This window comes from Pristiophorus japonicus, chromosome 6 (genome assembly GCF_044704955.1).
Source record: "Pristiophorus japonicus isolate sPriJap1 chromosome 6, sPriJap1.hap1, whole genome shotgun sequence".
Taxonomy (NCBI): domain Eukaryota; kingdom Metazoa; phylum Chordata; class Chondrichthyes; family Pristiophoridae; genus Pristiophorus; species Pristiophorus japonicus.
Genome location: NC_091982.1, coordinates 157,694,744 through 157,722,584, shown reverse-complemented (window position 1 = coordinate 157,722,584; position 27,841 = coordinate 157,694,744). Strand labels below are relative to the sequence as shown.

The following is a 27,841-nucleotide window of genomic DNA, read 5'->3' as shown; positions in this document are numbered from 1 at the left end:
TTGTGGCAGCGAATTGCCACATTTAACCATCCTCTGTGTAAAGCATGTTTTGCTTAACATCCCCATTGAATTCTTTTTGCGACTCTCTTAAAATGTATGCCCTCCTGTCTTGCCCACCAATGGAAGGAACCCGATTGTAGCTCGTCAGAAACTGGAAGATTTGTCAGGTCACCGTTTAATCTTCTCAGCTCTAGGGAAATGGCTCAGGGAGTGTCCCTAACAGGAGCCTGATAACAACCTAGTCAATCTATGCTGCAACCTCTCCCATTGCTTTTATATCCTTCCTGTGGTGTAATACAGGTACAACGTCCCAAATCCGGAACTCCGAAAACTGCAATTGTCCGAAAACTGGACATTTTACGCATCGTGGATGACGTATGGAATGTGGAATTATTCTCCAAAAACCTGACATTTTGAGTCGGCCAAGATGGCGACATCGGGACGAGGAAACAGAAAAGCGTAGCGCCGGGGGAGGTGGGAGGCTGGCGCGGGAATCGGCGAGGAGCGGTGTGAATGTAGGGTGTACAGGAGATGAGGGAAGTGATGGAAATTCAGCACCTCACCCACCCTCTGTGTGGCACCTCGCCAACAGTCCACTCTCACCCAGGGACCTGCTCATCGATGACCAGCCACCTGGATCCTACCTGGAGGGGTTGAGCCATCACTGGGGTCAGGAATCTTTCCCTTCGGCTCCGGATAGCCTTGAGTACCAGTGCGAGCAGGCTGGTCCGAAATCCGACAAAACCCAAAAATCTGTCATGGATTCGGGCGAGGATTCCGCTTTTCAGACTTGATTTTCTTGTCTGAAATCCAGAAAAACCCAAAATCCAGCACGGAATCATTCCCGAGGATGTCGGACGTTGTTCCTGTACTCAAAATGCACACAAATACTCCAACTGCAGCCTAACTACTGTCCCAACCAATGTCATCATTTCTACTATGTTTCCTACATTACAACAGTGACTACTTTCCAAAAGTACTTCATTGGCTGTAAAACACTTTGAGGCGTCCAGTGGTCGTGAGAGGCGCTATATAAATACAAGTCCTTTTATTAATTAGCTTTAGCAGGAAGGGAAACGGGACTTGATATGACTTTTACTGTAGGATCACCTATGTTCTGTCAAATAAGAACATAAAAACTTCCTAGCTATGTCAGTTTGGGGCACAAAGCACACATTTGATTGACTCAAACAGAACCCTCAAAAATCGCTGAACTAAATAAAACCTTTCAGCACTGATATACCTTAAACCGTAAATGTATCTCACAAACACCAGTGTAGAGCAGCAAATCCCTTATCGTAGCTGCTGTCTCACGAAGAAACTAATAAAGGCCCTTTTGACATGTCTCTCTCTCTCTCTCTCTCTGAAGCATGGTGCTCTGATGGACTCCTCTCACAGCACCAGGGGAGCTGGATTCCAGACCACCCCCGGAGCTGGATGATTTTCCAGGGTTATAGCAATTTATTGACCGCCCGCCTATGTCAAGAAACTTTGGGGCAAGGGCACTAGGGATCTCAAATGACCACAGCAGACCATGGCCACCAGCTCTATGGCCTGGCCACAAAGTTGGCAATTTTTAAAAAGATTTTTGTCTCAGTATCACAGAATCGTACAGCACAGAAGGCCATTCGGCCCATCGTGCCTGTGCCGGCTCTTTGAAACAGCTATCCAATTAGTCCCACTCTTTCCCCATAGCCCTGCAATCAATTGCCCTGTCCTGTCCAACGTTTCTATGGCCAGCATTGGATGAAATGGCTGTCACTGGCGTCACGTAATCGAGGTCAGGCTGAGATGAGCTACTCCATTTTTTTTCACAGGCCTCTCCTTCAGTCAAGAATGTTACAGCCTAAAACTTTCATGATGACAAATATTTTTATGCATCCCATCAGTGGTTACTGACCCAAACACCGAGACTCGAAGGATGCAAAGCACAGCTCAGCTTTCTCAGGTAAAGTGCAGCCTTCACTTTGAAAGGGTTTTTGCCGGATCCACGTCGGAGCAGCATCTCCCAGACTGAACTAATAAACATAAATATTGCACTCATGGGGCCAATCTGATTTTGGGTGATAACCTAACACAGGCAACATCGTACCAGCTGCCCATTACACATCTCCTGATTTTTAACTCTATTAACTTCCATTGACTTCAACGAAAATGAAAATTGGGAGAAATGTGTAGCAGATGGCTGATATGATATCTCCCAAAGCAAAATTACACCTTCTTTCGCACCTTCTTTTTGTAAATACACAGAAACAAATCTGAGGAAATAGATATTGGGAACAAATTAATGAAGGAAATATCAGTGATTGCTTGGAAGGGAGAGGTGGGGAATTGGCTCAAGGGCTGTAAATAAAGGCACCCCAAGTGTGGGGGAAACGAGTTCCTCTACCCATTAGTGAAATGTTAAGTGTGTAAGTAAAGATCACCTTTATAGCTTCACTATAAACAACAGACATTCTATCCCGGCACGACTCAACAAGCAGAACGTACGGCAAACAGCGAACAGCCAGTGGATACAATCCTGGTTTAAATAATAAATAATGATTTAATAAATCCTGATTGACAATTTACAATGCAGCCCGGGTCCTAACGCGCACCAAGTCCCGCTCACCCATCATCCCTGTGCTCGCTGACCTACACTGGCTCCTGGTTAAGCCACGCCTCGATTTCAAAATTCTCTTCCCCGCGCCCCCCCCCTGCCCGAGATGTCTGCACTCTTCAAATTCTGCCCTCTTGAGCATCTCTGATTATAACTGCTCAACTATCGGTGGCCGTGCCTGGGCCCCAAGCTCTGGAACTCCCTGCCTAAACCTCTCCGCCTCTCTACCTCTCTTTCCTCCTTCAAGACACTCCTTAAAACCTACCTCTTTGACCAAGCTCTGCCGTAATTTCTCCTTATGTGGCTCGGTGTCAAATTTATTTGCTGCGAAGTGCCTTTGGGCGTTTTACTATGTTAAAGGCACTATATAAATAAAAGTTGTTGTTGTTGGTTCTCAGTCCTACCGCTTCACCAACAATAATCACTCACAACAGAATGTGGAGGTCATGGTTGCCCAATCATAAAGAGCGTGGCTTGGTTTCAAACCATTGTTGAGACTTACCGCTTAAGAAGTAAAGTTGGGCGTCTCTCCCTACCTGAGCCTTGCGATCCTGATTTCTGGATAGTGGACGAACTCTGAGCCTTGGTGACCGCCTGTACGGGCTGAGCAATGATGGACCCGCTCGCTCCGCTCACCACAGCCTTCGCCACCCCCTGAGCCACAATCTGCTTCTGTCCAATGGCCCGGGCAACAGGCCCATGTTTGGCCACAATTATCTGACCGCCGCTCAGTGCCACCGCCTGCTTCACCACTGGCTGCAAGGCTGAACCCACCGGAATCCCAACCACCTGCGGGCGAGCAAAGGGCACTCTTAGTCACACAGAGCTGGCACCATTTACACACTCCAAACAAACAACTGGTAAATCCAATAGGGAATTCAGGAGAAACTTCTTTACTCAGAGCGAGGTTAGAATATGCAACTCGCTACAACAGGCAGTAGTTGCGGCGAACAGCATAGATGCAGTTAAGGGGAAGCTGGATAAACACATGAGGGAGAAAGGAATAGAAGGATATGTTGATAGGGTTAGATTAAGAGTGGGGCGAGGAGGCTCGTGTGGAGCATAAACATCACCACAGACCAGCTGGCTGAATGGCCTGTTTCTGGGCTGTTAATACTATATAATTCTATGAAATCTGGAACTCTCCCTACCGCACCCCCTCGCCACCCTCCCCCCCGTCCCCGCAAAAGGCTCGGGAAAAAGTGAAGGTTTCAAGACGGAGATAGATAGATTTTTGTTAGTTGAGGGTATGGAGCAAAGGCGGTTAAATGGAGTTGTGGTGCAAATCGGCCATGAGCTAACTAAATGACGGAGCATGCTCGAGAGGTTGAATGGCCTACTCCTGTTGTTAATGTTCCTGAACCAAGTGAACCTGCTAGGCAATGGTAATTTTATGCTGGATCACTGGATAGGTTATTTGAGCTAAACAGGAATGGGAATACGAGAGGGCATACTTATAAAATATGAAAGCAAAAAGTTGGGTTAGAGATGGGGAGGGCAAAATTCAGGAACGCCAGAAAGCTGGACCGGAAGTCGGTGATAGTGGGGGCGGAAGTGCGGCGGTAAGTCAGGCTGAGGGGCGGGATCGAGTCTCCGCCGCTGTCACTCAGCGGGGGAGAGAATAGGGCATTTTTTAAACTTTGGCCACTGGGCCATCAGGGAGGGTTTCGGCCGGGCCAGCAGCCTGGCACCCAAGAAGGGGTGCCAGGCTGCCTGTTGGCGGCCTGACCGAATCCAGAGGCACAGTAGTCCAGCCGACATGGAAGTCAACCGGCAAAAAAAATTATATGGCGGCCACAGCATTCGGCCCTCCCCTTTAATGTCCGCCGCAGTGCCAGAGCCGAGAGAGAGGAGGCAAGGTGCACCGACAGAAAAAGCTGTCGAGGGCACCGTCCAGTGGCTCGTGGATTTTATTAGCTGAATTTGGGTCGGAATAAAATGGAGGTGCAGGATAGCGGCGGTGCGCACTTTGATGACGTGCTTGCGGTGGTCGGCAGCAGCGGGGTGGAAGTGGGGATAGGCCAAAAAATCCCCGAGCTGAATTTGGGTCGGGCGGCCAGTTGACCGCAAAGCGGTGGCCACGGGATTCCGCCGCATGGCCGCCGCAAACGGGCGGTAACGGGTCTTACCGAGACCCTGAATTTCGGCCCCGGGAAGTATTCCTGATCACAAAGAGTCGTCGACATCTCAATCAGATTATCAGTCCTTCTCCCAGGAGATTGAGAAATGAAGGGAGAGGATCAGTGGTGTAAGTAACTGCACCATTTGTGGATTGTGTGTGAGGGTGGGGAGGGGATGGAAATGATGGATCATTCCGGTCCTTTCTCTTTGTTTGTGAGCTTTAATATCCCCTAGGCGGACACTCCAGAGCAGTACTGAGGGTGTGCTGCTCTGTCGGAGGTGCCATCTTTTAGATGAGACGTTAAACCAAGGCCCCGTCTGCTCTCTCAGGTGGGCGTAAAAGATCCCAAGGCACTAATTCAAAGAAGAGTAATCGGTGTCCTGGCCAATATTTATCCCTCAACCATCATCGCTAAAAGAGATTATCTGGTTATGATCACATTGCTGTTTGTTGGGGTACTGGCTCCACAGGTGCCAAGCAGCCTCCAGTGCCTTGCCGAAGTGACCGTTCTTAATGTATAGGCCTGCAGTGAGTTACAGCAGTCTAATTGGCCATGTGGGGAGCATCAGTGCCAAGCCTGGTCTGATCCTCACTCGATGTCCATGTGAGTACATTTTCCAGAGGTGGAGGTCGCTGAATAGCGCTCAGGAGTAGGAATCCTGGCTGACTTTACGTTTGAAGTAATAGGTAGAGTGCATTAGATAGGTAGAGAAATCAGGAGCGTCTTTTAACAATCAAACCACCAACAAATATCCTTGACGATAATTAAAACTCCAATAGCCTCCATATTCCCCAGGCCCGAGCACCTTGTTTTTCAAAAGAATAAAATCGGAGGGCACAATTGCTGGCAGTGTGAAGCCCTAAGTCACAGGAGCAGCCTGACGGCTGCACATTTACCCACATGCGCGCCTTGATTTTACTGGAAATCTGCTTTAGAATTGTTCCCGTTCGCAGGTGGCCCTGTGTGTGGAGCGGTGCATTCCTCTCAGCTCTGCGCATGGCACCTGAGGCGTGTCATCAGCCGGGAAACCGCCTGGAAGGTGCCGGGGTTCCCAAGAGTGCCGAGCGTCAGTGATGGCATCAATCAGACCGCTCAGTGATAACCTAGCTTCACCCCCTGCGATGCCCGGCAGGCCTTCACCGCAGCCTGCCCGTCGCCACTCCACGAGACCGTACCTTAGTCTGGGTGACTCCTGCTCCGAGGCTGCTGCTGTGTTTCTGGGGCGAGACAGCAATCAACTGGCCGCCTTTGACCGTCACAAACTGCTGCACCGCCTGCTGCGTTGGCACAGCCGTCATCCCTGGTTGCTGGGCCGCTGCCTCTCCTGGTTCCTGTTTGATAATGACCTACAAAGGACAACCAGAAACCCTCTATTTAAATGCATTGCTCTCAGCAACAGAAGGTGAGGCGCCTGTCTTAACTAATACAAATAAGCTTCCAATAAAGTCTGCCTGTTTTCCAGATATGTCAATTTTAGGTCAATGTATTCCCTCACCTTCTCATCCACCCAACATCAGTTATATCACCCCTCTCAGCGTGTCCAATGCACAGATAGTAAGTGTTGAGAGAAGACTGTATTGCTCAATATAATTCATACTGCACAAGCAATTCAACTCCTGTAGCTCAACTGTTCATGACTACTGGTTAAAGCAACATAAAAAATTGCATTTATATAGCACCTTTTACATCCTCAGAATGTCCCCAAGTGCTCCACAACCAATGAATCACTTATGAAGTGTAGTCACTGTCATTGTTTCGGCAAATGCAGCAGCCGATTTGCGTACAGCAAGGTCCCACAAACAATAATGAGATAAACAACACGATATTTTGTTTTCGGTCGTCTTAGTTACAGATGAGTGTTGGCTGGGACACTGGGAGAAGTCCCTGCGCTTCAAATATTGGCATGGAACTGCTGACATCTGCCTGAACAGATGGGGCCTCGGTTCAACATCTCATCCAAACGACAGCACCTCCAGCAGTGCAGCACTCAATGCTCCACTGAAGTACCAGCCTAGATTGTGTGCTCAGGTCTCTGGATTGGGATTTGAAAGCACAACCTTCTGACTCAGTGGCAAGAGTGTTCCCACTGAGCCAAGGCTGACACCTGGCCCATGCCTGTGTGTTAGGACTGAAATGCCCAGGCTAGTGCAGTGAGTGAAGTTCAAATGTTTGCTCCAATTTTTTAATATTTTATTTTAAACAGAAGGCACCAGAAAAATACGGAAATAGTGGAGCTGAGAAAAATGACCAAAGTAAACAGCGCAAACCAGGCATGCCACTGTATATGTGAAGGGAAAAGGGAAAAGGGTGAGAGATGTGAACAGATTTTGGAATAGTAAGTTCACACCTCCCATTAGTAAATAATAAAAATAATTTTCTAATGAGTATGCATTACGGAGGTGCACACCCCCTATTGTCCCATTGTTAAAGGATAAGCTAGTAACTACTCACTGTTCCACCAAAACAATTAACACAATCCAATAACATGTCAGTTATGGTTCAGTTGGTAGCACTCTCGCCTCTGAGTCAGAAGGTTGTGGTTTCAAGCCCCACTCCAGAGACTGTCGAAGGTGCCGTCTTTCGGATGAGACATTCAATCGCGGCCCCGCCTGTTCTCTCAGGTGAACGTAAAAGATCCCATAGCACTATATCGAAGAAGATTGGTCGGTGTCCTGGCCAATATTTATCCCTCAACCATCATCACCAAAATAGATTATCTGGTCATTATCACATTGCTGTTTGTGGGACCTTGCTGTGCAAATTGGCTGAGAATCTGGCAGCTCTGGAGACCAAGAGTTAGAAATGGAACAAATCTGATAACAAACAAAAAGTCCCAAGAAACCCTCCACGACTGCCAACTGCTGTTATTTCTGGGTATATGCACAACAGGGAAAAAGAGGTATGTAGACAAATTAAAAGAAAACTACAGCAACATTAGGGCCATACTAACAGGTGACTTTAGTTATCCAAAGATAATAATAACTTTTATTTATATAGCGCTTTAAAGTAGTAAAACGTCCCGAGGTGCTTCACAACAATTTTACAATACGTTGGATAGTGACCATTGAGGGAAAGAGAGAAAAAGCTGGAGAAGGAAGTGTAAAAAGAGGTTAAAGGCTCGGGTCCGAAGCAGCTGCCAAAATACGCATGCAGATAGAGACAGGTGAAAAAACTAAAAACAAAATTCAAATTACATTGTAAATAATACAATAAGGAGTATACAATAGTAAAATCAGTATAATAAAGATTAAGTATAATTAAACAAAATTAAATAATATATACCATAATTATAAATTAAGTTAAAATTAGAAAATCTGCAATTGAATCAGTTATTAGCTGTCTTTAAGATTCATTCTCTGTCCAGTGATTCAATTAATCTGGAAGAACCAATCACTGTCCTCCATCCTTGTGATGTCATCATTTTATTACATTTTATTTCTAATTTTATCCTCTTGACAGGACCTGTAGTAGCTCCAGGCTCGAGCTGCCTCCGTTGTCAGGGAGACACTGATGTTTAAATCTCCCTCCAGCTGCTCCAAGATCACGCTGCCTCCGTTGTTAGGGAGTCGCCATTGTTTAAATCTCCCTCCAGCTGCTCCAGGCTTGAGCTGCCTCCATTGTAAGGGAAACGCTGATGTTTAAATCTCCCTACAGTTGCTCCAGGCTCGAGCTGCCTCCGTTGTCAGAGAGACGCTGATGTTTAAATCTCCCTGCAGCTGCTTCAGGCTCGCGCCGGGATGAGATAGACTGAGATGAGAATAATATATGTGGCAAAGAAGAGAGGAGGTTTCTACAAAGTGCGTTCTAGATCAGTAGGTTTTTAGTTCAATATGGAAAGAGGCAGTGCTGGATCTGGATCTAGGAGATTGTGGGGTCAGTAGATAATGTAAGCATAGGGGGACATGTAGGCAATAAAGTAGAATAAGTAGATAATGTAAGGATTACATAGTACATAGAATTTACAGCACAGAAACCAGCCATTCGGCCCAATAGGTCCATGCCGGTGTTTATGCTCCACACGAGCCTCCTCCCACCCTTCATTACCTAACCCCATCAACATATCCTCTATTTCTTTTTCCCTCATGTGTTTATCCAGCTTCCCCTTAAATGCATCTATGCTTTTGCCTCAACCACTCCCTGTGGTAGGGAATTCCACATTCTCACCACTCTCTGGGTAAAGAATTCCCTATTGGATTTATTAATGACTATCTTATATTTATGGGGCTTTGTTCTGGTCTCCCCACAAGTGGAAACATCTTCTCTAAGTCAACCCTATCAAGCCCTTCCATAATCTTAAAGACCACTATGAGGTCACCCCTCAGTATTCGCTAGTCTAGACCCAGCCTGTTCAATTTTACCTGATGGGTATGAACTTAGTTCTGGTACCATCCCAGCAAATCTTTTTGCACCTCTGCAGTGCCTCTATATCTGTTTTATTATATGGAGTCCGACTGTTTACAGTACTCCAAGTGTGGTCTAACCCAGGTTCTATACAAGTTTAACATAACTTCTCTGCTTTTCAATTCTATCCCTCTAGAAATGAACCCCAGTACTTTGTTTGCTTTTTGTATGCCTTATTAACCTGCGTTGCTACTTTTAGCGATTTGTGTATCTGTCCCCCAAGGATCCCTCTGCTCCTCTGCCACATTTAGACACTTATTTTCCAAGGATTATGTGGCCTCCTTTTTTTTCCTACCAAAATGTACCACCTCACACTTACCTATATTGAAGTTCATTTGCCAATGACATGCCCATTCTGCAAGTTTATTAATGTGTTCCTGTATTAAGTCACAGCACTGCTCTGTATGAGCTATACCCTCCCCCCGCCCCTCACCAAAGGTTTGGGGAACATCTATGGAATGAAGTGGAGCAATTAGGTAATGTAAGGGTGGGGAAAAATCTTGGAAACAACGACAATAGCATAATTAGGTTTGATAACAAAATTGAAAGAGGGGACAAAGATAAAGCCTGCAGCAGTTCAAAGAGAAGCCCCAGCGTCATCTTGAAAGACTTGCATTTCCCTAGCGCCTTTCACGGCTACCTGACATCCCAAAACACTTCACAGCCAATGAAATACTTTTTTTTTAAATGTGTAGTCACTGCTGTAATGTCGGAAACGTAGTAGCCAATTTGCGCACAGCAAACTCCCACAAAGAGCAATGTGACATGACCAGATAGTCTGTTGATGTGATGCTGATTGAGGGATAAATATTGACAAGGACACCAGGGATAACTCCTAGATTTTTGTGCTCAAGTCTCTGCCGTGGGACTTAAACCCATAACCTTCTGACTCAGAGGAGAGGGTGCTACCCACTGAGCCACGGCTGACACTTCTGCAACCAAGAATGGGCAATAAATCTAGCCTTGCTCACATCCCAAGGACAACAAAACAGACCTGGCCCAGATAAACAGCAAAGAAAAATTGGAAATAAGAAAACCACAGGGAACCTTCAAATTGGAGAAGGCGAGGGTACAACATTGGACTTAATCCCACCAGGAGTGAAAGTGCAGCAAAAGCTGGAGTTCCTTGGCTGAACACAGAAGTAAAAATAAAGATTAAACTTAAATAAGAGCCATTTGGCAAATCTAGGGCTAGTACCTGTAACACAAAAGAAAATCAAACCAAGAGGAGAAAATTTAGAAGCAAAAAAAGTGAAAATGAAGAATTATAGAATGGAATGGGACAATTTAGAAATTAAAAAAAAGAAATTTTCCGGTGGATGAAGGAATGTGGGAGATACTAGATAAGCCCTTTGCCTTGATTTTCACTGAAGAGTGTGGTGCTGGGAATGAAAGGGCACAAGAAGACGAAGTTGGCCATTCAGACTGAACTGTCAGTCAGGAAGCAGTACTGAACGAGTGGTGGAGCTCAAACGGGAAAAACGAGGTTCTGACGGCATGTGTCGTAGAATGCCAAAGAAAATCAAAGAGAAAATAGCCGAGGTTCTGGCCATAATCTTTCAAACAGCATTGCATTCGCAAGTTGTGGAAGGGAGAAACTATAGACCAGTGAGCCTAACTCGGTGGTGGGTAAGCTGCTATAGGCCATATTACGCAATCAATTTAATACTCACCTAGAAAGTCACGGTTCGATTAAGGACAGCCAGCTTGGATTTATAAAAAGGCAACTTTGTCTGACAAATGTAAGAGCTTTCTTTGAAGAAATACCGGAATTCATTCATAATGAAATACAGTGATTGTTGGCCCTGAATTTCCTCTGGAATTCTGCCGGACCTCTGTTGTAAACCCCGGCAGGAGTCCCATAAAACCACCGTAAATGGGAGGATCCCGGTTACACCAGGCCCTTGCCGATTCCGGGAGTACCCAGTCGGCTTAGTATGGGTTTGCCTTTCATAACGCAGAGTTGGGGTGGGGCCGGGGGCAGGGGGGAGGGGGGGGTGCTGGGCATCCCCTACCCCCACACCCCCCCCCCCCCTCACCCCCCGAAAGTGGGCAGATGGATTTTCTTGCCACATGTGACAGGCAGGTACAGGAGATATGGCCAAAAAATGAAGTACCCACCTGGTCATTGCACAAAGGTTCAGGGGGCCGAAAGGCGCGAGTTTGGTGTGATCGCTGGGATTGCGGCCCATGGAACAATATAGAGTTTCAAAAGGCCACTGACAAAAGTGTTGCATAGGAAGCTTGTTGATAAAATGAAGGCACACAGTATTAAAGGAAGTGCTGCACCATGGGCAGGAACTTGGATGAAGGAGAAAAAACAAAATTGGTGGTTGGTGCATGGTTATCAGATTAGAGGGATATAAACACTGTTTTTCTCCCAGGGGTCAGTGTTAGGACCATTGTTGTTCTTATTAAAAAATATATAAACATTCTGGCCGAGATTATAGGGGGCAATATCAAAATATGCAGACAACAGAAAAATAGAGAATGTGTTAACCATGAAAACTGTAAGTGACTTCAGGAGGACTTAGGCAGGTTAGTGAATTGGATAGTTCGATGTAACATAAAACTTGATGTGGAGAGTGAGAATCCCTATGAAATTGGTACTGGTGGAGGGGGGGGAGGAAACCATAATGGGAAAGTACTTCCTATAGAAACAAAAAGTAAACAAACTTGCCCAGGCGAAGTAATGGCCCATCATTGATGTAATGTTACTACTCGCCGAGGGCGATAAACTCAAAGCTTTGTGTTTATCAGAGTGGCTTTCCATGATGTGGTGCGCCCAGTGCTACTAAACCCCACCACAAGATGGAGCTCTCACACTTCCGGCTGTACAGCAGCCGCCACGTGGCTTCCATTCTGACTTGTTTTCAAAATATAAACACGCATGTTAACCCTCGAAGTGTCAGATCTCCTGCTCATCTACAAAGGGAGATCAGTCTTTGCTCGAACACATTAAGAGATCAGTAATTTTCCGTGGGAGGTCCCCAATCTCCCGCCGTAACATCGGTGGGAATCCTGGAGAAAAGCGCGCAAATACTACAGCTTATTGCCGTTTCTCTGGATCGTACACCGAGGTTACAGCGGGGTACAGGGAATCCCGACAGGAATTCTAACCAATGTGTCTGCCACCCTATCTTATACTTCACCTCGTCAGGCGTGAAAGTGTCAGCTTGGTTCAGAGGGAGTGCTCTTGCGTCTGAGTTAGAAAGTCGTGGGTTCAAGCCCCACTCCAGAGATTTGATCATATACTCCAGGCAGACACTCCAGTGCAGTACTGAGGGAGTGCTGCACTGTCAGAGGTGTGTCCTTCTGATGATAAACCGGGGCCCGCCTGCCTTCTCAGGTGGATGCATTTCAAAGATGAGCAAGGGAACTCTTCCCCCGTGTCCTGGGGCCAATACTTGTCCCTCAATCAGCATCACTAAAACAAATGATCTGGTCATTTATCTCATTGCTGTTTGTGGGAGCTTGCTTTGTGCAAATTGGCTGCTGCATTTCCTACATTACAACAATGACTACTTCAAAAAAATACTGAATTGGGATGTCCTGAGGTAATGACAGGCGCTATATAAATGCAAGTTCTTTCTTCACTGTCTTTACACAGGTGTGTCAGTGTGTACATAGAAACACAGGAGGCAATTCAGCCCCTCGAGCATATGTCCACCATTCAATCGGATCACTGCTGATCTGTACCTCAACTCCATTTACCCCCTTTGATTCCTATCCCTTGATACCCTTACCGAACAAGCATCTTACTGATCGCAGTCTTGAAAATTCCAATTGTCCCAGCATCCCCAGCCTATTGTGGGAAGAGAGTTCAAGATTTGCACTACCCCCTGTGTGAAAAAGTGCTTTCTCATATCACTCTGAAATGGCCTGGCTCGAATTTTAAGACCGTGCCCCGTTGTTTTGGAAGCGCTCTGAAGTGACAGAAATCAGGACTGCATTATGTGCTGAGGGACTTAAAGCCTCAATCTCTTGACTCAGAGGAGAGATGGCAGCAGCTGAGCCAAACCGACAGCTCTTCGAACCAGAAACTGGATGGCACCGAGACAGTCAGCACGCCTACACATTGTTATAATGACAGTTCTTGAGAGGGTTATTTAAGGTGCAGTCTGTTTACATCAGAGCTGTTGAGTTGTCGCTGAAGTTCAGAATGACTCAGGACTCTGAGATCCAAGTGTGCCACTGCTTCGCTATGCACACCGCTCACTTCTATACACAGGTGTGTTGTACCTCTTAGTCCTCAGTAACTAAAGCTTTCCTCTCGTGTCTTTGTGCGTAAATGCCTCAGCCCAATATGGTGCTAAAGACACACAGGCAAGAAGGTTCCAGGCTCAATGCCCAGTCTGTAGCTGATATCAACGAGAGCAGCACTGCAACTGGCCACTGGGTCTAGGGAGGAGAAAGAGCAGCCATTATTCCCAGTCCTGAGCACCAACAAGTACTTCTTGCTTGAAAGTGCACCTTCATTGAAAGTGCGCACATAGATGTTTGGTAAGGAGAGATTCAGGCTCCACTATCATACGATTGGCAGGTACAGCAGGAGCGGCGAGGTCGGGGAGGAGGAGCAGTGAGGTCGGGGCGGAGGAGCAGTGAGGTCGGGGAGCAGGAGCTGTGAGGTCAGGGCGAAGGAGCGACGAGGTCAGGGCGAAGGAGTAGCAAGAGTTCATAGAGGGATGTGATCGGGGCCCAGGAGAGGCGTGAGTTTGGGCCCAAAAGAGACGAGGGCCCAGGGGCAGCATGGGCCAGCCCACACTGCGATATGTGTGCGCACTAGGTCGGTGCAGCAGAGCTAGTCTCCAGTCGTCTTGATTAATCATTGCCACTGGACCAAGACCTAGCTTTGTCAACCTGTGAGATGGCTGGTGTGCAACCACATGTTAAAAAAATCCACGCACAGGCATCTTCCACCCTTCAGGATGTAGTTCGGGACCTGGAATATTAGGTCCTTCATTGAAACACCTCTGAACTCATCCCTTTTTGGTGTGGCAGCACGTCATCCTCGTTTCAAGGGGTTGCTTATGATGATGATGATGCTGTTGTTGGGCAACCCACTCACTGACACTCACTATCCAGACTCACGTGGCCACTTAGGTGAGGTACTGAAGAGCACCCGGCCCCTGTGAACGACGCTCAGTAAGATGATGCATTTAAGAGGAAGCTAGTTAAGTACACACATTTATAGTGTGCCGTATCACATTGGAGCCTCTTAAAAGTGTGTCACACGAAGATTTCATTTTAAATTGCAGTGATTGTTGCTAAATGGGCAAATGAGGCAGGAACAGCTCACACACACAGCCAGGAGTTGAATGACAAATAAATCTGTTCTTGCGCTGCTGGTTGAATGATGAATGTTAGCCGAGAGACCGGAGAACATTTCCAATTTCTCTGAATAGTGCCGCAGGATCTTTAGCATCTACAGGAAGAGTTCAGTTCGGCCTCCGTTTTAAATGTTTTATCCCAAGGACGGCCCCTTCGGCAATGCAACACTCCCTCGGCTCTGCTCTCTATCACCATTGCATGGTCATCACTCCAATGAGGTTTATCCTAAATGTTGAACTATGTACATCATGGGACCTCGACCTTCGATTTGTATCTTATAAAGGGCCAATTGCCTGAAACAGGCAAGTGTTTCAGCTGCCCTGTGGTAGGGCCCTGTGAAAGTGGCAGCGGGGGGGATTGTTGGGGTTGATGGGGTGGTACATTTACCGACCCCATTCTGAGGCTGTTACTGATGATTTCGGCTGGTTAAAATTGGCCACATTGTGTGAAGGGCAAAGTTGTTTTTCAATGGTTACAGTTCACTAAGGCTGAGGAACCAGAATATCAGGTTTGCTGAAGAATGTGCAGTGTTTTACTAATGACTGAAGCCTCCTACTGAGTTCTGTGAAAAGGCCCAGATTTGAAACATGAACCTCTTTTCTTTTGGTACAAATGCTGACAGACCTGTTGTGTATTCCTTGTTTTTATTTTCTCTCAAAACCACTGCAGTGCCCAGAGCAACTCACCACCCTGAACACCACTGCAACCCATTCAGCCATCTCAAGCACCAATGCAACCCATCCAGTCACCCCAAGAACCACTGGACTCCCATCCAGCCACACACCATGCCACAGTGAGGGTTCCACTATCTCAAACAACACTGCACTCCCATCCAACAACAACATGCATTGCTATAGCGTCTTTAATGTAGGCACTTCATAGGAGCCTTACCAGACAAAATCTGACACTGAGCCACATAAAGAAATATTAGGACAGGTGACCAAAAGCTTGATCAAAGAGGTAGGTTTTAAGGTGCAATTTATAGGAGGGGTGATAGAGAGGCCGACAGGTTTAGGGACGTAATTCCAGAACTTAGGACCTAGGCAGCTGAAGGCACGGCCTCTGATCGTGCAGCGATGAAAATCGGGGATGCGGAAGAGGCCAGAACTGGTGGAGCATAGAGATCTCGAACGGTTGTGGGGCTGGAGGAGGTTACAGAGTTAGGGAGGGGCGAGGCCATGGAGGGATTTGAAAACAAGGAGGAGCATTTTAAAATTGAGGCTTTGCCGGACCGGGTGCCAATGTAGGTCAGCGAGCACATGGGTGATGGGCAGTCACCCCGAACACCACAGCACCTCCTGTCCCTCGCACTACTGCCCTGCCATTGATCGTATCGTTCTCTCCCCCAGTCAGTTCTGCACTGCAGCATCAAGTGGGCACAGGCAGAAAATCAGGCTTCTATTACAGCATACACATTCAATCCCCAGCTCAAACAATCCAGTCAACACAGAGGCCAACCACAAAAGGCAAGTGGGTGGCATCAATTAATTCTGGGCAGCTGTTATGTGAATGGGATGACTGTTTTATTGATAAGTTACTGTGCAGCAGTGGAGGGCTGGGGTCAGCCTCATGCAAGGGCAAGGGCATAGCGAGGTCAGAAATTCTCAACACCCAGTATGTTTGTACTGCTTTTAACTATTGAGTACTCGGCATTATCCAAGCGTTTAAATGAGCGATCAGCAAAATTTGAAGCTTGAACATAAATACTGGAGACGGTTACAGCCTTCGCACAATGTCTGGCTTAGCCCCGCCTCCACTATTCCCAGTCAAATTTCAAGCGGGTCTTCACTCATCCGAGACGGGAGGTATAGGAGGAGCACTTAGAATGCAACCCAACACTTCAGCAAGTTTGAAAAAGAATGGAAGCTCCCACCCCGTATGACATAGGGCCGATTTTCTTCTGCCCAAATGCCCCAGGAGCACTCGGTCCTGGGGCACTAACCGAGGGTAAATACAACACGAACCCATGGTGCTGTGTCTCTGGCCCCTTTGCATTTGGTGCACAATTCCTGCGGCATACCCCCCCCCCCGCCCCCCGGGTCTTGGGTGGGCAGCTCCCGCCTGGAGGAGGAGGGAGTGCTTAAAATGGTACGTCACTGACACGGAATCGAAATCAAAATGGCTGCCCCCAGCTTCCACCTGGCGGCTGCCCCAGAAAAGGGTCGCACACAGACAGTGGGCATCAGGGGTCCTCAATAGCCCCCTCATCTCGCAACACCGGACAAGGGTAACCAGGAGTCGGCCGTTCAGCCCCTCGAGCCTGTTCCGTCGATCAATTGGATCACGACTGATCCGTACCTCGATCCCATTCACCCACCTTCAACTCACAGCCCTTGACACCCTGACCTAACCAAAATCTGTTGATCTGGGCAGGCTTGGGAGGGTATCGGATTGTTGCTTTGACAGAAGCCAGAAGCCCCTGACGAGTGACCGAGCAGCCTAGCGCTCTATCTGACGCCTGCTGGTGGAGTAGTGCTGCATGAGTGGTTACAAGGATAGTCCCATTGGCCACCCTATGACACCATCTCCAATAGGTTAACAAAGAAAAAGACTTGCATTTATATAGCGCCTTTCACAAAGTGCTTTACAGCCAGTACAATACTTTTGAAGTGCATTCACTGTTGTAATGCAGGAAATGCAGCAGTAAAATCTGTGCAAAGCAAGCTCCCACAAACAGCAAGGTGATAATGACCATATAATCTGCTTTCGGTGTTGGTTGAGTGATAAATATTGGCCAGGACACTGGGGAGAACTCCCCTGCTCTTCTTCAAAATAGCGCCTTGAGATCTTTTACATCCACCTGAGGGAACAGATGGGACAGCGTAACACTCCCTCAGCACTGCACTGCTAAGTGTTAGCCTGGATTTTGTGCTCAGGTCTCTGGAGTGGGACTTGAACCCACAATCTTCTGGCTCAGAGGCAAAAGGGCTACCTAGTGAGCCACAGCTGACTCTGCCTGAAAGGGGGTGGAGGCACGTTGGAGGCCGCACCGGACTGTTGCCGTCACTGAGGGGAGCGGCTCCTATGCTGCAATGCTAACTGTAGGTGTCCCTGTGGCAGGTTGTGCAGCTCTGTATCGGGTCAGTTCCCTGCTCACCCCACAGCCGTTACCAAGTACAGGCCACAATGCCTGCTGATATGGCTTGAGGCTGGTCACAGCCAAAGAATAAGGGGTAAGCCATTTAGGACCGAGATGAGGAGAAACTTCTTCACCCAGAGAGTGGTGAACCTGTGGAATTCTCTACCACAGAAAGTTGTTGAGGCCAATTCACTAAATATATTCAAAAAGGAGTTAGATGTAGTCCTTACTACTAGGGGAATCAAGGGGTATGGCAAGAAAGCAGGAATGGGGTACTGAAGTTGCATGTTCAGCCATGAACTCATTGAATGGTGGTGCAGGCTCGAAGGGCCGAATGGCCTACTCCTGCACCTATTTTCTATGTTTCTATAAATGGGGATAATCAGACTCTGTTGGCAGCTGATCAACCCTGGCATGCCTTCATTCATGCACCACCACTGAAAGAATGATAAACTGTGATTGCAGTGAATCTGAAGAACGGTCCGGCATGACGGTTGGTTGGTCACTGTGCCAGCTACCCAATGTGATATGGAGGCCTCTGCCAAACAGAGGCAGGTGGATTTCTGTCTGTAGATGTGTGTTTGCGAGGCCATTTCCCCCCACCGCCGCCCCCCAGTGGCTTGGCATGGAACACCTCTGTCACGGCCTGGAAGCTGTCAGTCACTGGGAGCAGTCAGACACTGGTCTTCATTACCTCCCTCCAAAAGGCTTAGCAATACAGCCATTTCCATTGGGAACCCATCTGTTGCACTGATGGCGCTGTAGGGGTGAAAAGGAGTGACAAAGCGACTACCACCCGGGTTCACAAAGGCCCAAGTGGCAGCAGGCAAATTTGACACAGAAACAGCCTTAAGGTAATTCATGAAATCTGCTTACTTTGCCCTTTAGATGAACCTTTGCTTGCAGCTCATCCCCCAGAAACCTGAACACCCATTCTAGGCACGATTGTCACCTTGGTCTGTCTTGGGCTAGAAGCCGGAATGAGAAATCCAGGAAGGTGTTGTGACTTCATTACGGCATCACTTGAATATCTTAAATGATGCCTGAGCCTATCTGCTGCTGAAACCTTCATCCGTGGCTTTGTTACCTCTAGATAAACACTATTCCAATGCTCTCCTGGAGAGCCACCCATCTCCCACCCTCCGTAAGCTTGAGTTCATCCAAAATACTGCTGCCCACATCCTAACTCGCACCATTCACCCATCACCCCTGTCCTAACTCGCACCAGGTCCCGTTCACCCATCACCCCTGTGCTCGCTGACCCGTGTCCTAACTTGCACTAAGTCCTGTTCACCCATCACCCCTGTGCTCGCTGACCCGTGTCCTAACTCGCACCAGGTCCCGTTCACCCATCACCCCTGTGCTCGCTGACCCGTGTCCTAACTCGCACTAAGTCCTGTTCACCCATCACCCCTGTCCTAACTCGCACCAGGTCCCATTCACCCATCACCCCTGTGCTCGCTGACCCGTGTCCTAACTCGCACTAAGTCCTGTTCACCCATCACCCCTGTGCTCACTGACCTACATTGACCCCTGGTCCGGCAATGCCTCGATTTTAAAATACTCATCTTTGCATTCAAAGGCCATGGCCTCGTTCCTCTCTCTCTCTGTAATCTCCTCCAGCCCTCCAAGATGTTGCGTTGCTCCAATTCTAGCCTCTTGCCAATCCCTGATTTTAATCGCTCCATCATTGGCAGCCGTACCTTCAGCTGCCAAGGCCCTAAGCTCTGGGATTCTCTCACTAAACCTCTCCATCGCTCTATCCTCCTTTAAGACGTCTCTTAAAAGCGACCTATTTGATCAAACTTCTGGTCACCTGTCCTAATATCTCATGATGTGACTTGGTGTCAAATTTTGTCTGATAATGGTCCTGTAAAGCACCTTGGGATGTTTTACTATGTTAAAGATACTTAATAAGTGCAAGTTGCTGTTAAATGAAGTTGTTAAACAAACGGGGTGGAGACCCTGTGCAGGTGGGATGAGATGGACAGGAAAATCGACTCCCTGGATTTATTCACCATGTCAAGCAGAGTAACAGCTGCCTCCAGGACAGGGAACTGGGCGGAGCAGAACCAGACCAGGCACAGACATAGACAGCCGTGCCAATTAGAGATACTTGCCTGTACAGGTGTTAAAAGGTGTGGGTAGATTCGTCAAGAGAGATGAGGAAGTGGTTCCAAGTTTCCCGAACAGCTACCACTGTTAATTAGTTTGTTACTGTCGCTGCAATGAAAGGTATTTTTCCATATTTGAACCACAAGACAACGTGAGCCAAAGAGGGTCACACACAGCAGGAGGTGCGCCTGTAACTGCCCTCCTGCTCCAGGGTAGTCAGTTTTTAAACTTGACTGCACATCAGTATGTGTGCGTGTGCCTGTGTGCGTGTCAGTGTACAGACACGTGTTTCTATGTTCTACCCTACTTTTTCTTTTTATCTTTTCCTGTTTAAAATTCTGTCAATCTGTAATAACTTCCAGTTCTGATGAAGCATGAGCTGCTCTGTTCTCCCCACACACGCTGCCCTGATCACTGAGAGTTTCTACAAGGTTTGTTTTAGATCTCCAGCATCTGTTTTGGTTTCCAGCAAAATGTCAAACACTCCACTTCAACAAGCCACTTCTTTCCTGGTCTGCCTTGACAAGCCTGCTCTTCAGTACATGACAGAGCAAAGCATAGGTACGGGGTGGTAAATAAAGATCCACGTCAGCAACCAATTTTACAGTCGGAATTAACGGGTCCATTTCAGAATGGCAGGCAGTGACCAGTGAGGTGCCACAGGGTTCAGTGCTGGGACCCCAGCTATTTACAATATACATCAATGATTTAGATGAAGGAATTGAATGTAATATCTCCAAGTTTGCAGATGACACTAAGCTGGGTGGCGGTGTGAGCTGTGAGGAGGATGCTAAGAGGCTGCAGGGTGACTTGGACAGGTTAGGTGAGTGGGCAAATGCATGGCAGATGCAGTATAATGTGGATAAATATGAGGTTATCCACTTTGAGGGTAAAAACAGGAAGATAGAATATTATCTGAATGGTGACAGATTAGGAAAAGGGGTGGTGCAACGAGACCTGGGTGTCATGGTACATCAGTCATTGAAGTTTGGCATGCAGATACAGCAGGCGGTGAAGGTGGTAAATGGCATGTTGACCTTCATAGCTAGAGGATTTATGTATGGGAGCAGGGAAGTCTTACTGCAGTTGTACAGGGCATTGGTGAGGCCACACCTGGAGTATTGTGTTTAGTTTTGGTCTCCTAATCTGAGGAAGGACATTCTTGCTATTGAGGGAGTGCAGCGAAAGTTCACCAGACTGATTCCAGGGATGGCAGGACTGACATATGAGGAAAGACTGGATCAACTGGGCTTGTATCCACTGGAGTTTAGAAGAATGAGAGGGGATCTCATAAAAACATAAAATTCTGACGGGATTGATCGGGTTAGATGCAGGAAGAATGTTCCCGATGTTGGGGAAGTCCAGAACCAGGGGTCACAATCTAAGAATAAGGGGTAAGCCATTCAGGACCGAGATGAGGAGAAATTTCTTTACTCAGAGAGTGGTTAACCTGTGGAATTCTCTACCACAGAAAGTTGTTGAGGCCAGTTCGTTAGATATATTCAGAAGGGAGTTTGACCCCTCCCAGTGTCTGACCTCCCCCAGTGTCTGACCCCTCCCAGTGACTGACCCCTCCCAGTGACTGACCCCTCCCAGTGACTGACCCCTCCCAAGTGTCTGACCCCACCCAGTGTCTGACCCCACCCAGTGTCTGACCTCCCCCAGTGTCTGACCCCACCCAGTGTCTGACCCCACCCAGTGTCTGACCTCTTCCAGTGTCTGCTCCGCCCCCAGTGTTTGACCTCCCCCAGTGACTGACCCCTCCCAGTGTCTGACCCCTCCCAGTGTCTGCTCCGCCCCCAATGTCTGACCCCACCCAGTGTCTGACCCCTCCCAGTGTCTGCTCCGCCCCCAGTCTGACCACTCTGCTCCGCCCCACCCCCACCCCCCCCCATTTTGTTTACATGAGGCATTCAGGGTTCACAGATTTAAAATAATTGCCACTCTGTGCAGTGGGACCTTGGAGACTGATTGGTCAATTGATATCCCCAGGGTCCTAAAAACTGGGTGGTACCATTGAATGAGTAACATCTGGCTACAATTTAAGCAAGAATTTCAGATAGCATAAACCAGGAAAGTAGTTCATGGACGACCTCTGAATTAAAATGACCCCTTTGTATAGTTCTATTGACAAACAACAAAACACCTCATAGCAAAGCAAGTATTCTTGTCGACAAAGCAACTTATTTGTTCGTCTAAGCCAGCGATTCATGAATTCCTCAAGGAATAGGGGAAAGACCATGTAACACCACCTTCACATGTCAGCCGTGGCTCAGTGGTAGCACTCCCAAGTCAGAAGGTTGTGGGCTCAAGTCCCATTCCAGTGCCTTGAGCACAAAATCCAGGCCAACACTTGTGCAGTACTGAGGGAGTCAGGGAAAAGATGGTCAGGGATCATGTGCCAGACATCATTTTACCCTAACAGGGAACATTAATTATTTTCTTGGCTATAAACAACTGATACACATCCCTGAACCAGTTACATGTTGAATCAATATATATTTGGAAACCAGCCAAAGTTCATAAAAATCCACATTCTGGTTACTGATCATCATCCAGTGAGTGTTTGTTCTTGTCCCACTAATCTCACTATTACACACTTCCTACTGAGGACATTTTAAGAAAAAGAGCTCTCCTTTTCTCTTTTGGTCTCCTTGGCCGTGCACATAATATTCACCAAGGTCTCTGCCAGTGACAGTTGTGATTGGACCCTGGGACATTGGCTTGGGCCTGGAGCTGTGGTAATTGTGACCTGGGACGAGTGTGGCCGGGCCTGGGCCTAGGTTGAGTGTGGCCTGGGTCTGGGCCAAGTGTAGCATGGGACTAGGCCATGCGGCCTCACCTGTGGGGCTAAGCCTTGCCCTGAATGAGGCCTGGGATGAGATTTTCCCCCTTGCTGTGGGAAACCCAGGTACAGGATATCATCATGCGAGGAATCACCTGTTACACCACCAGAGCACAGCACGGGGGGCCATGCTGAAACAATTCAGGTTAACTGAAAAGCACACACAGTCTCTCGGACCATCGCACTCACAGGACTGATATCCACATTAACAAGATCTGTGAAAGTGAAAGCAGGATTTTAATCATAGGGCCCGACACCTTCAGTAAAAGTTATCTGAAGCAGGTGATTCCCATCTCTTACCTTGGTGAAGGCACCGAGGCCCCCAGTCACAGGTTTAGGGCTCTGGACCTTGGCATGGCTTCCAATGGGGCACAGAGGGGGCATGGCTGCAAAAAGTGCATCTTCCTGCTAAAAAGAAAAGCACAAGAGATGCAGTGTCAATCTACAGACCTGTCACTGAGAACATCTGATCCTTCATCCTGCACTGCTCGGATTCAGTATAGACAAGGGGCTTCCACAGTGCTGGACCGGGGCGGAGGGGGCAAGTCCCTTCAGACCCAGGAGCACCAGAATTACATTCAAACAGTGCCCATACCACATCCGCTGGCACCGGAGACCGTGGGAAGACAGACTCCAGGCCTATGAGAGGCAACAATGGAAATGTAACCCAAGAGAAAGTAAATCAAGCAGTCTGAGAATGGCACTGTGTCCACTAGCTCTGCAATGTCATTTTAGGTCAAGATGACAATTTTCATCTAAATAATGATTTTTATCCAACCGAAATAGCAGGGTCAGGTCACTGTATGTACAGTACAATCATGAGGAGAAAAAGCCAAACTTCAAAGTACAGGTTGCAGAATTTAGAAAAAAGATTATATAATAGGGTAGAAATTCCGATGTCCCGGGTCCGTACGAAGTTTCTACGGACTCGGGAAGGCATCGGAAAAGCCGGTTGTCCAGGTGCAATGCGCATGCGCTGAAAACTGGCTTTTCTGATCTGTCAAACTGGAGCTGACCAGATCGTAGCCAGATCGGGAGCGAGGACATTTGTATGGGCAAGGTTGCGGGATTTACCTATATCTTGCCCGGCAAATGTCCTCAAAAATCTTGCGCCTGATAAAAGCAGACGCATAGCTTACTTTTACAGGCGCAAGTGTTTTAAAACATACAAAAACACAATTAAATTAAATTATAAACACATAGTTTATTGTTAAAAACCTTCCCCACTATAGTAAGCTTATTTTTAACTATAATTAAAAAAACTTTTTTAAAAATTGGGAAAATATTTTATTTTTATAAGACATAATAACTTTAATTTCAATTAATTTTAAATATGTGTGGTCAGTTTTATTTTTTATTGTTTTGTGTGTTTGGTTTTGTTCCCATTAATAACACTGAGAACTCGTAGATACGCGAGTCTCAGTGCTATTAATGGGAATCTGTGAAATACGTACCTGATTGGCTGAGCAGTCACACGTGACTGCATCTTCTGTGTGGGAACCCTCTGGACATGAGTGCGCCTCGCAGTGCAGGAGGAGAAGGCCTCTCCATTGGAATCCAGGGCGCCTCCCAGACCACCAGGTACTTTCGTTAAAATTCTCCGGCCGGGAGGCATTTGGCCTGCGGGAAGAACCCCAGAGGAATTTCTGGGCCGTGCATAAACATCCTGGCTCTTTAACTGATGGAACCCATAGCCACAGGGACACTTTTATGTTGTGCCTTATCACTTCCAGACTCAACTATTCCAGTGCTCTTTGGCTGGCCTCCCATCCTCCGCCCTCTGTAAACTTCAGGTCATCCAACAGCCCATGTTCTCCCCCCGCACCAGATCCCACTCACCCATCACGTGTGTGCTCGCTGTCTCCTGGTCCTTCAACACCACCAATTTACAATCCTCATCCCTCCAAAAGTACTTCAATAGCTGTAAAATGCTTTGAGATGGCAGGTGGTCATGAAAGGCGCTATATAAATGCAAGTCTTTCTTTCATTATCTTGCTCCATGTCTCGGACTCTGTCACTGCCAGTGTGAGGGAGCGGGATTAACACCAGTAGAGATACAGTCAGTAACACAGGGTGCTGGGGGAGGGGTTAGAGTGACAGTGTGAGGGAGCTGGATTAACGTCAATAGAGATACAGTGAGTAACACAGGGTGCTGGGGGAGAAGGGTTACTGAGTGACAGTGTGAGGGAGCTGGATTAACATCAGTCGCGATAGTCAGTAACACAGGGTGCTGGGAGAGAGGGGTTACTGAGTGACAGTGTGAGGGAGCTGGATTATCAGTCGAGATACAGCGAGTAACACAGGGTGCTGGGGGAGGGGTTACTGAGTGACAGCGTGAAGGAGCTGGATTAACATCAGTAGAGATACAGTCAGTATCACAATTAATGACTGGATGTGCTCCCTCAGGCACTGATGATGCTTTGTATACTTTTGTTTATATAAAAATATTCAAAGCAGAGAGAATGGTTAAAAAGAAGTTAATAACAATTTAGGAACCATTTTTTTAGCAGGAAATTTGATAGAGAACATGAGACTTGAGGACTTTTCCTACAAATTATGTTCCTGTGCTATACTCTGTAGAGACAACCTGTTTCCCACCTGAAGCATATCCATCAAAATCACACGTAGCTTCCCAGCAGCAAATTGAAGAGTTGCACTGGCTATTGGTGGAGAAGGGGTTAGCTGCCGGCTGTATCAGCCAAGAAATGTTGTCTTGGTGCAAGTGGTGAAAGAATGGTGTTAAAAAAGTCTAAAAGGTTATTTGTTCCCCAGCCCAGCTGCATTCTAAGGTAAAAAGTGGGTCTTCACCAGTAACAAAAGTAACCTAGGGTTGCCCACCAAAGCAGTACACCATTCCCACGTCACATCTAAGAATCAGTGCCCCTGTAGCTTCCAAATCTCTTCTTCAGGTTCCCCCGATCACTACATGAGTTTATCCAATCAATAGGTCCCAGGTTTCAGACCCAGTTTGTGCTGAGTCAGCAGATCAGGGCTGGGATGGTGGTTGGGACATTACAATTGGCCTCAGCATCTCCAGTGTCAGCTTTGGCTCAGTCATGCTATTCTCGCCTCTGTCAGAAGGTCGTGGGTTCAAGCCCCGTTCCTTGAGTTGAGCATTAAATCTAGGCTGTCACTTGAGTGCAGTACTGAGGGAGTGCTGCACTGCCGTAACGTGCCCATCTTTCAGAGGAGACGTTAAACCGAGGGCCTGTCTGCCCTCTTAGGTGGATGTAAAAGATCTCATGGCACTGAACACGAACACGATTTGCCCGCCATACACGATGGTCAATATTACCCAGTCGCGTTAATTTTGAGAATTTCAAGTACTGTAATTTCGCTGTGTGTGAAGTGCTTTGACCTTTTGAGCTGATGGGCTGCTGGGTCAATGCATTTCTTCTTTTAAACCATGAATTACATGGGTTTTATCTGCCTTACTCTTTGTCCACTTTTAAGACATTGTAGATGTTGCTGTTCCTGTCTGAACAAAGATTCGGTTCAGACGGTTATTTGAAAAAAGGCATGAAATATATTTTGGAACTAAAATTACAATTGCTGGGTAACAACATCAACGTGTTTATATAGCGCCTTTAATGTAGTAAAAATATCCCAAGGCGCTGCACAGGAGAGTTATCAAACAAAATTTGACATCAAGCCACATATAGAGATACTAGGATAGGTCAAGGGGGTAGGTTTTAAGGAGTGGCCTAAAAGAAGAGAGATAGAGAGGTGGAGAGGGTTAGGGAGGGAATTCAAGAGCTAAGAGCCCAGACAGCTGAAGGCATGGCCGCCAATGGTGGGGTAATGGAAATCAGGTTGTGCAAGAAGCCAGAATTGAAAGAGCGCAGAGTTGGCGGAACATTGTAGGACAGGTTCCAGAGAGGAAGAGGCGAGGCCACGGAGAGATTTGAACAAAAGGATGAGAATTTTTTAATCAAAGTGCTGCCCGATCGGGAACCGATGTAGGTCAGTTACTGCTATGATAAAATCCACAATTTGCTATCAACCACCTGTCTTGTCGTTTCAATGTAAAGTGAACATTGTTTAAGCACAACTGACTGCAAACTGTATTATGTTTCTCACTCATCAAAGCTGTCATAGCCTGAGGGGAGTGGAGCCTGCCTCAATAGACTCTTTTATTACATTCCGTGCACCCTGACCAGGTACTATTACTGATATTGTTTTGACGAAAAGGTCATTAACCTGAAGCATTACCTCATGTTTCTCTCCCCTTGGGCCATGCCTGACCTGCTCGGTGGTCCCAGCATTCTCTCTTTTTAGTTCAGATGTCCAGCATCTGCAGTATTTTGCTTTTGCCATTTGCCATTTGCCATTGATTTCAGCGCAATGAGGTGCGCACTGGTGCGTAAACACAGCTGTTTCTCCCCGGAATAAATGGAGCAATTAACGCGCAATAACTGGCAACTTTGAAATTGATGTTAATGCAAATGGTCAACGGTTATCAGGTTTGGCTGAAATAAGGGAGAGTGATTATTTGCACTAGTTTTTTTGAGCGTCCTTCTGCGCCTGCAAGCTTTGGACGCTGCCTCCCCACACATGCGTACCACTGTTCATTGGACTCCGCCCCTGTCCATATAAACACGTCCAATAAGGGACCGCATGTTATAAATGTGGATGTTTTAAGTGGTGGTGACTGTATTTGAAAAGAAGAATCGGAGTTCTCCCAGTGTGCTGAATAACATTCCCACATTACAACATTGACTGCACTTCAAAAGTACTTTATTGGCTGTAAAGAGCTTTGGGATGTCCAGAGGTTGTAAAAGGCGCTATATAAATGCAAGTTTGTTCTTTCTTTCTTTCTTTCAACATCTATCAGCCAACATCACAAAAACATTTTATCTGGTCGTTTCTCTCATCGCTGTATGTGGGAACTTGCTGTGCGTAAATAGCTGCTACGTTTCCTACTTTAAAATAGTGACTACACTTCAAAGTACTTCATTGGTTGTGAAGGGCTTTGGGACGTCCCGAGGTTGTGAAAAGAGCTATATATAAATGCAAGTGCTTTCGTTCGTTCTCAGGATTCGGCAGTGGAACATTAGTCAAGACTCCTGTCCCCAGTCAGTACTCAGAGCCCGTTCCTGTTCTCGCCGAACATTTGCACACATACTTTCCAGCAGCGGGCCCTGGGTAGTGACTGGAGACAGGAGTCTTGATTATGTATATTTGAGGCTCAGGTGTGCTGTCCCGCACACTCAAATACCCTACCACATTTGCTTACCCGACGGCACACCAAAAGTAATTCATTGGTTGTGAATGAGTTTGGGATGCTCTGAGGATTAGAAAGGCATTTTATAAATGCAAATTCTTTCTTTCTCTGACCTTTGCTGAAC

The 27,841-nt window shown here is 47.1% G+C and overlaps 1 protein-coding gene across 9 annotated transcripts in view; it reads right to left on the bottom strand.

The window, feature by feature from the left end:
• The window catches only part of yeats2 (YEATS domain containing 2), a 317,137-nt gene that overhangs the window by 229,971 nt on the left and 59,325 nt on the right, over window positions 1-27,841 (bottom strand). For 8 of the 9 annotated variants that reach the window (XM_070883319.1, XM_070883313.1, XM_070883312.1 and 5 more), the window contains exons 14-16: window positions 22,794-22,901; window positions 5,898-6,068; window positions 3,136-3,388 (exon numbers count right to left, since the gene is read on the bottom strand). In XM_070883319.1, coding sequence (XP_070739420.1) covers window positions 3,136-3,388; window positions 5,898-6,068; window positions 22,794-22,901 — 532 coding nt within the window. The remainder of the gene's footprint in view (window positions 1-3,135; window positions 3,389-5,897; window positions 6,069-22,793; window positions 22,902-27,841) is intronic. The other variant, XM_070883315.1, reaches the window with a different exon arrangement.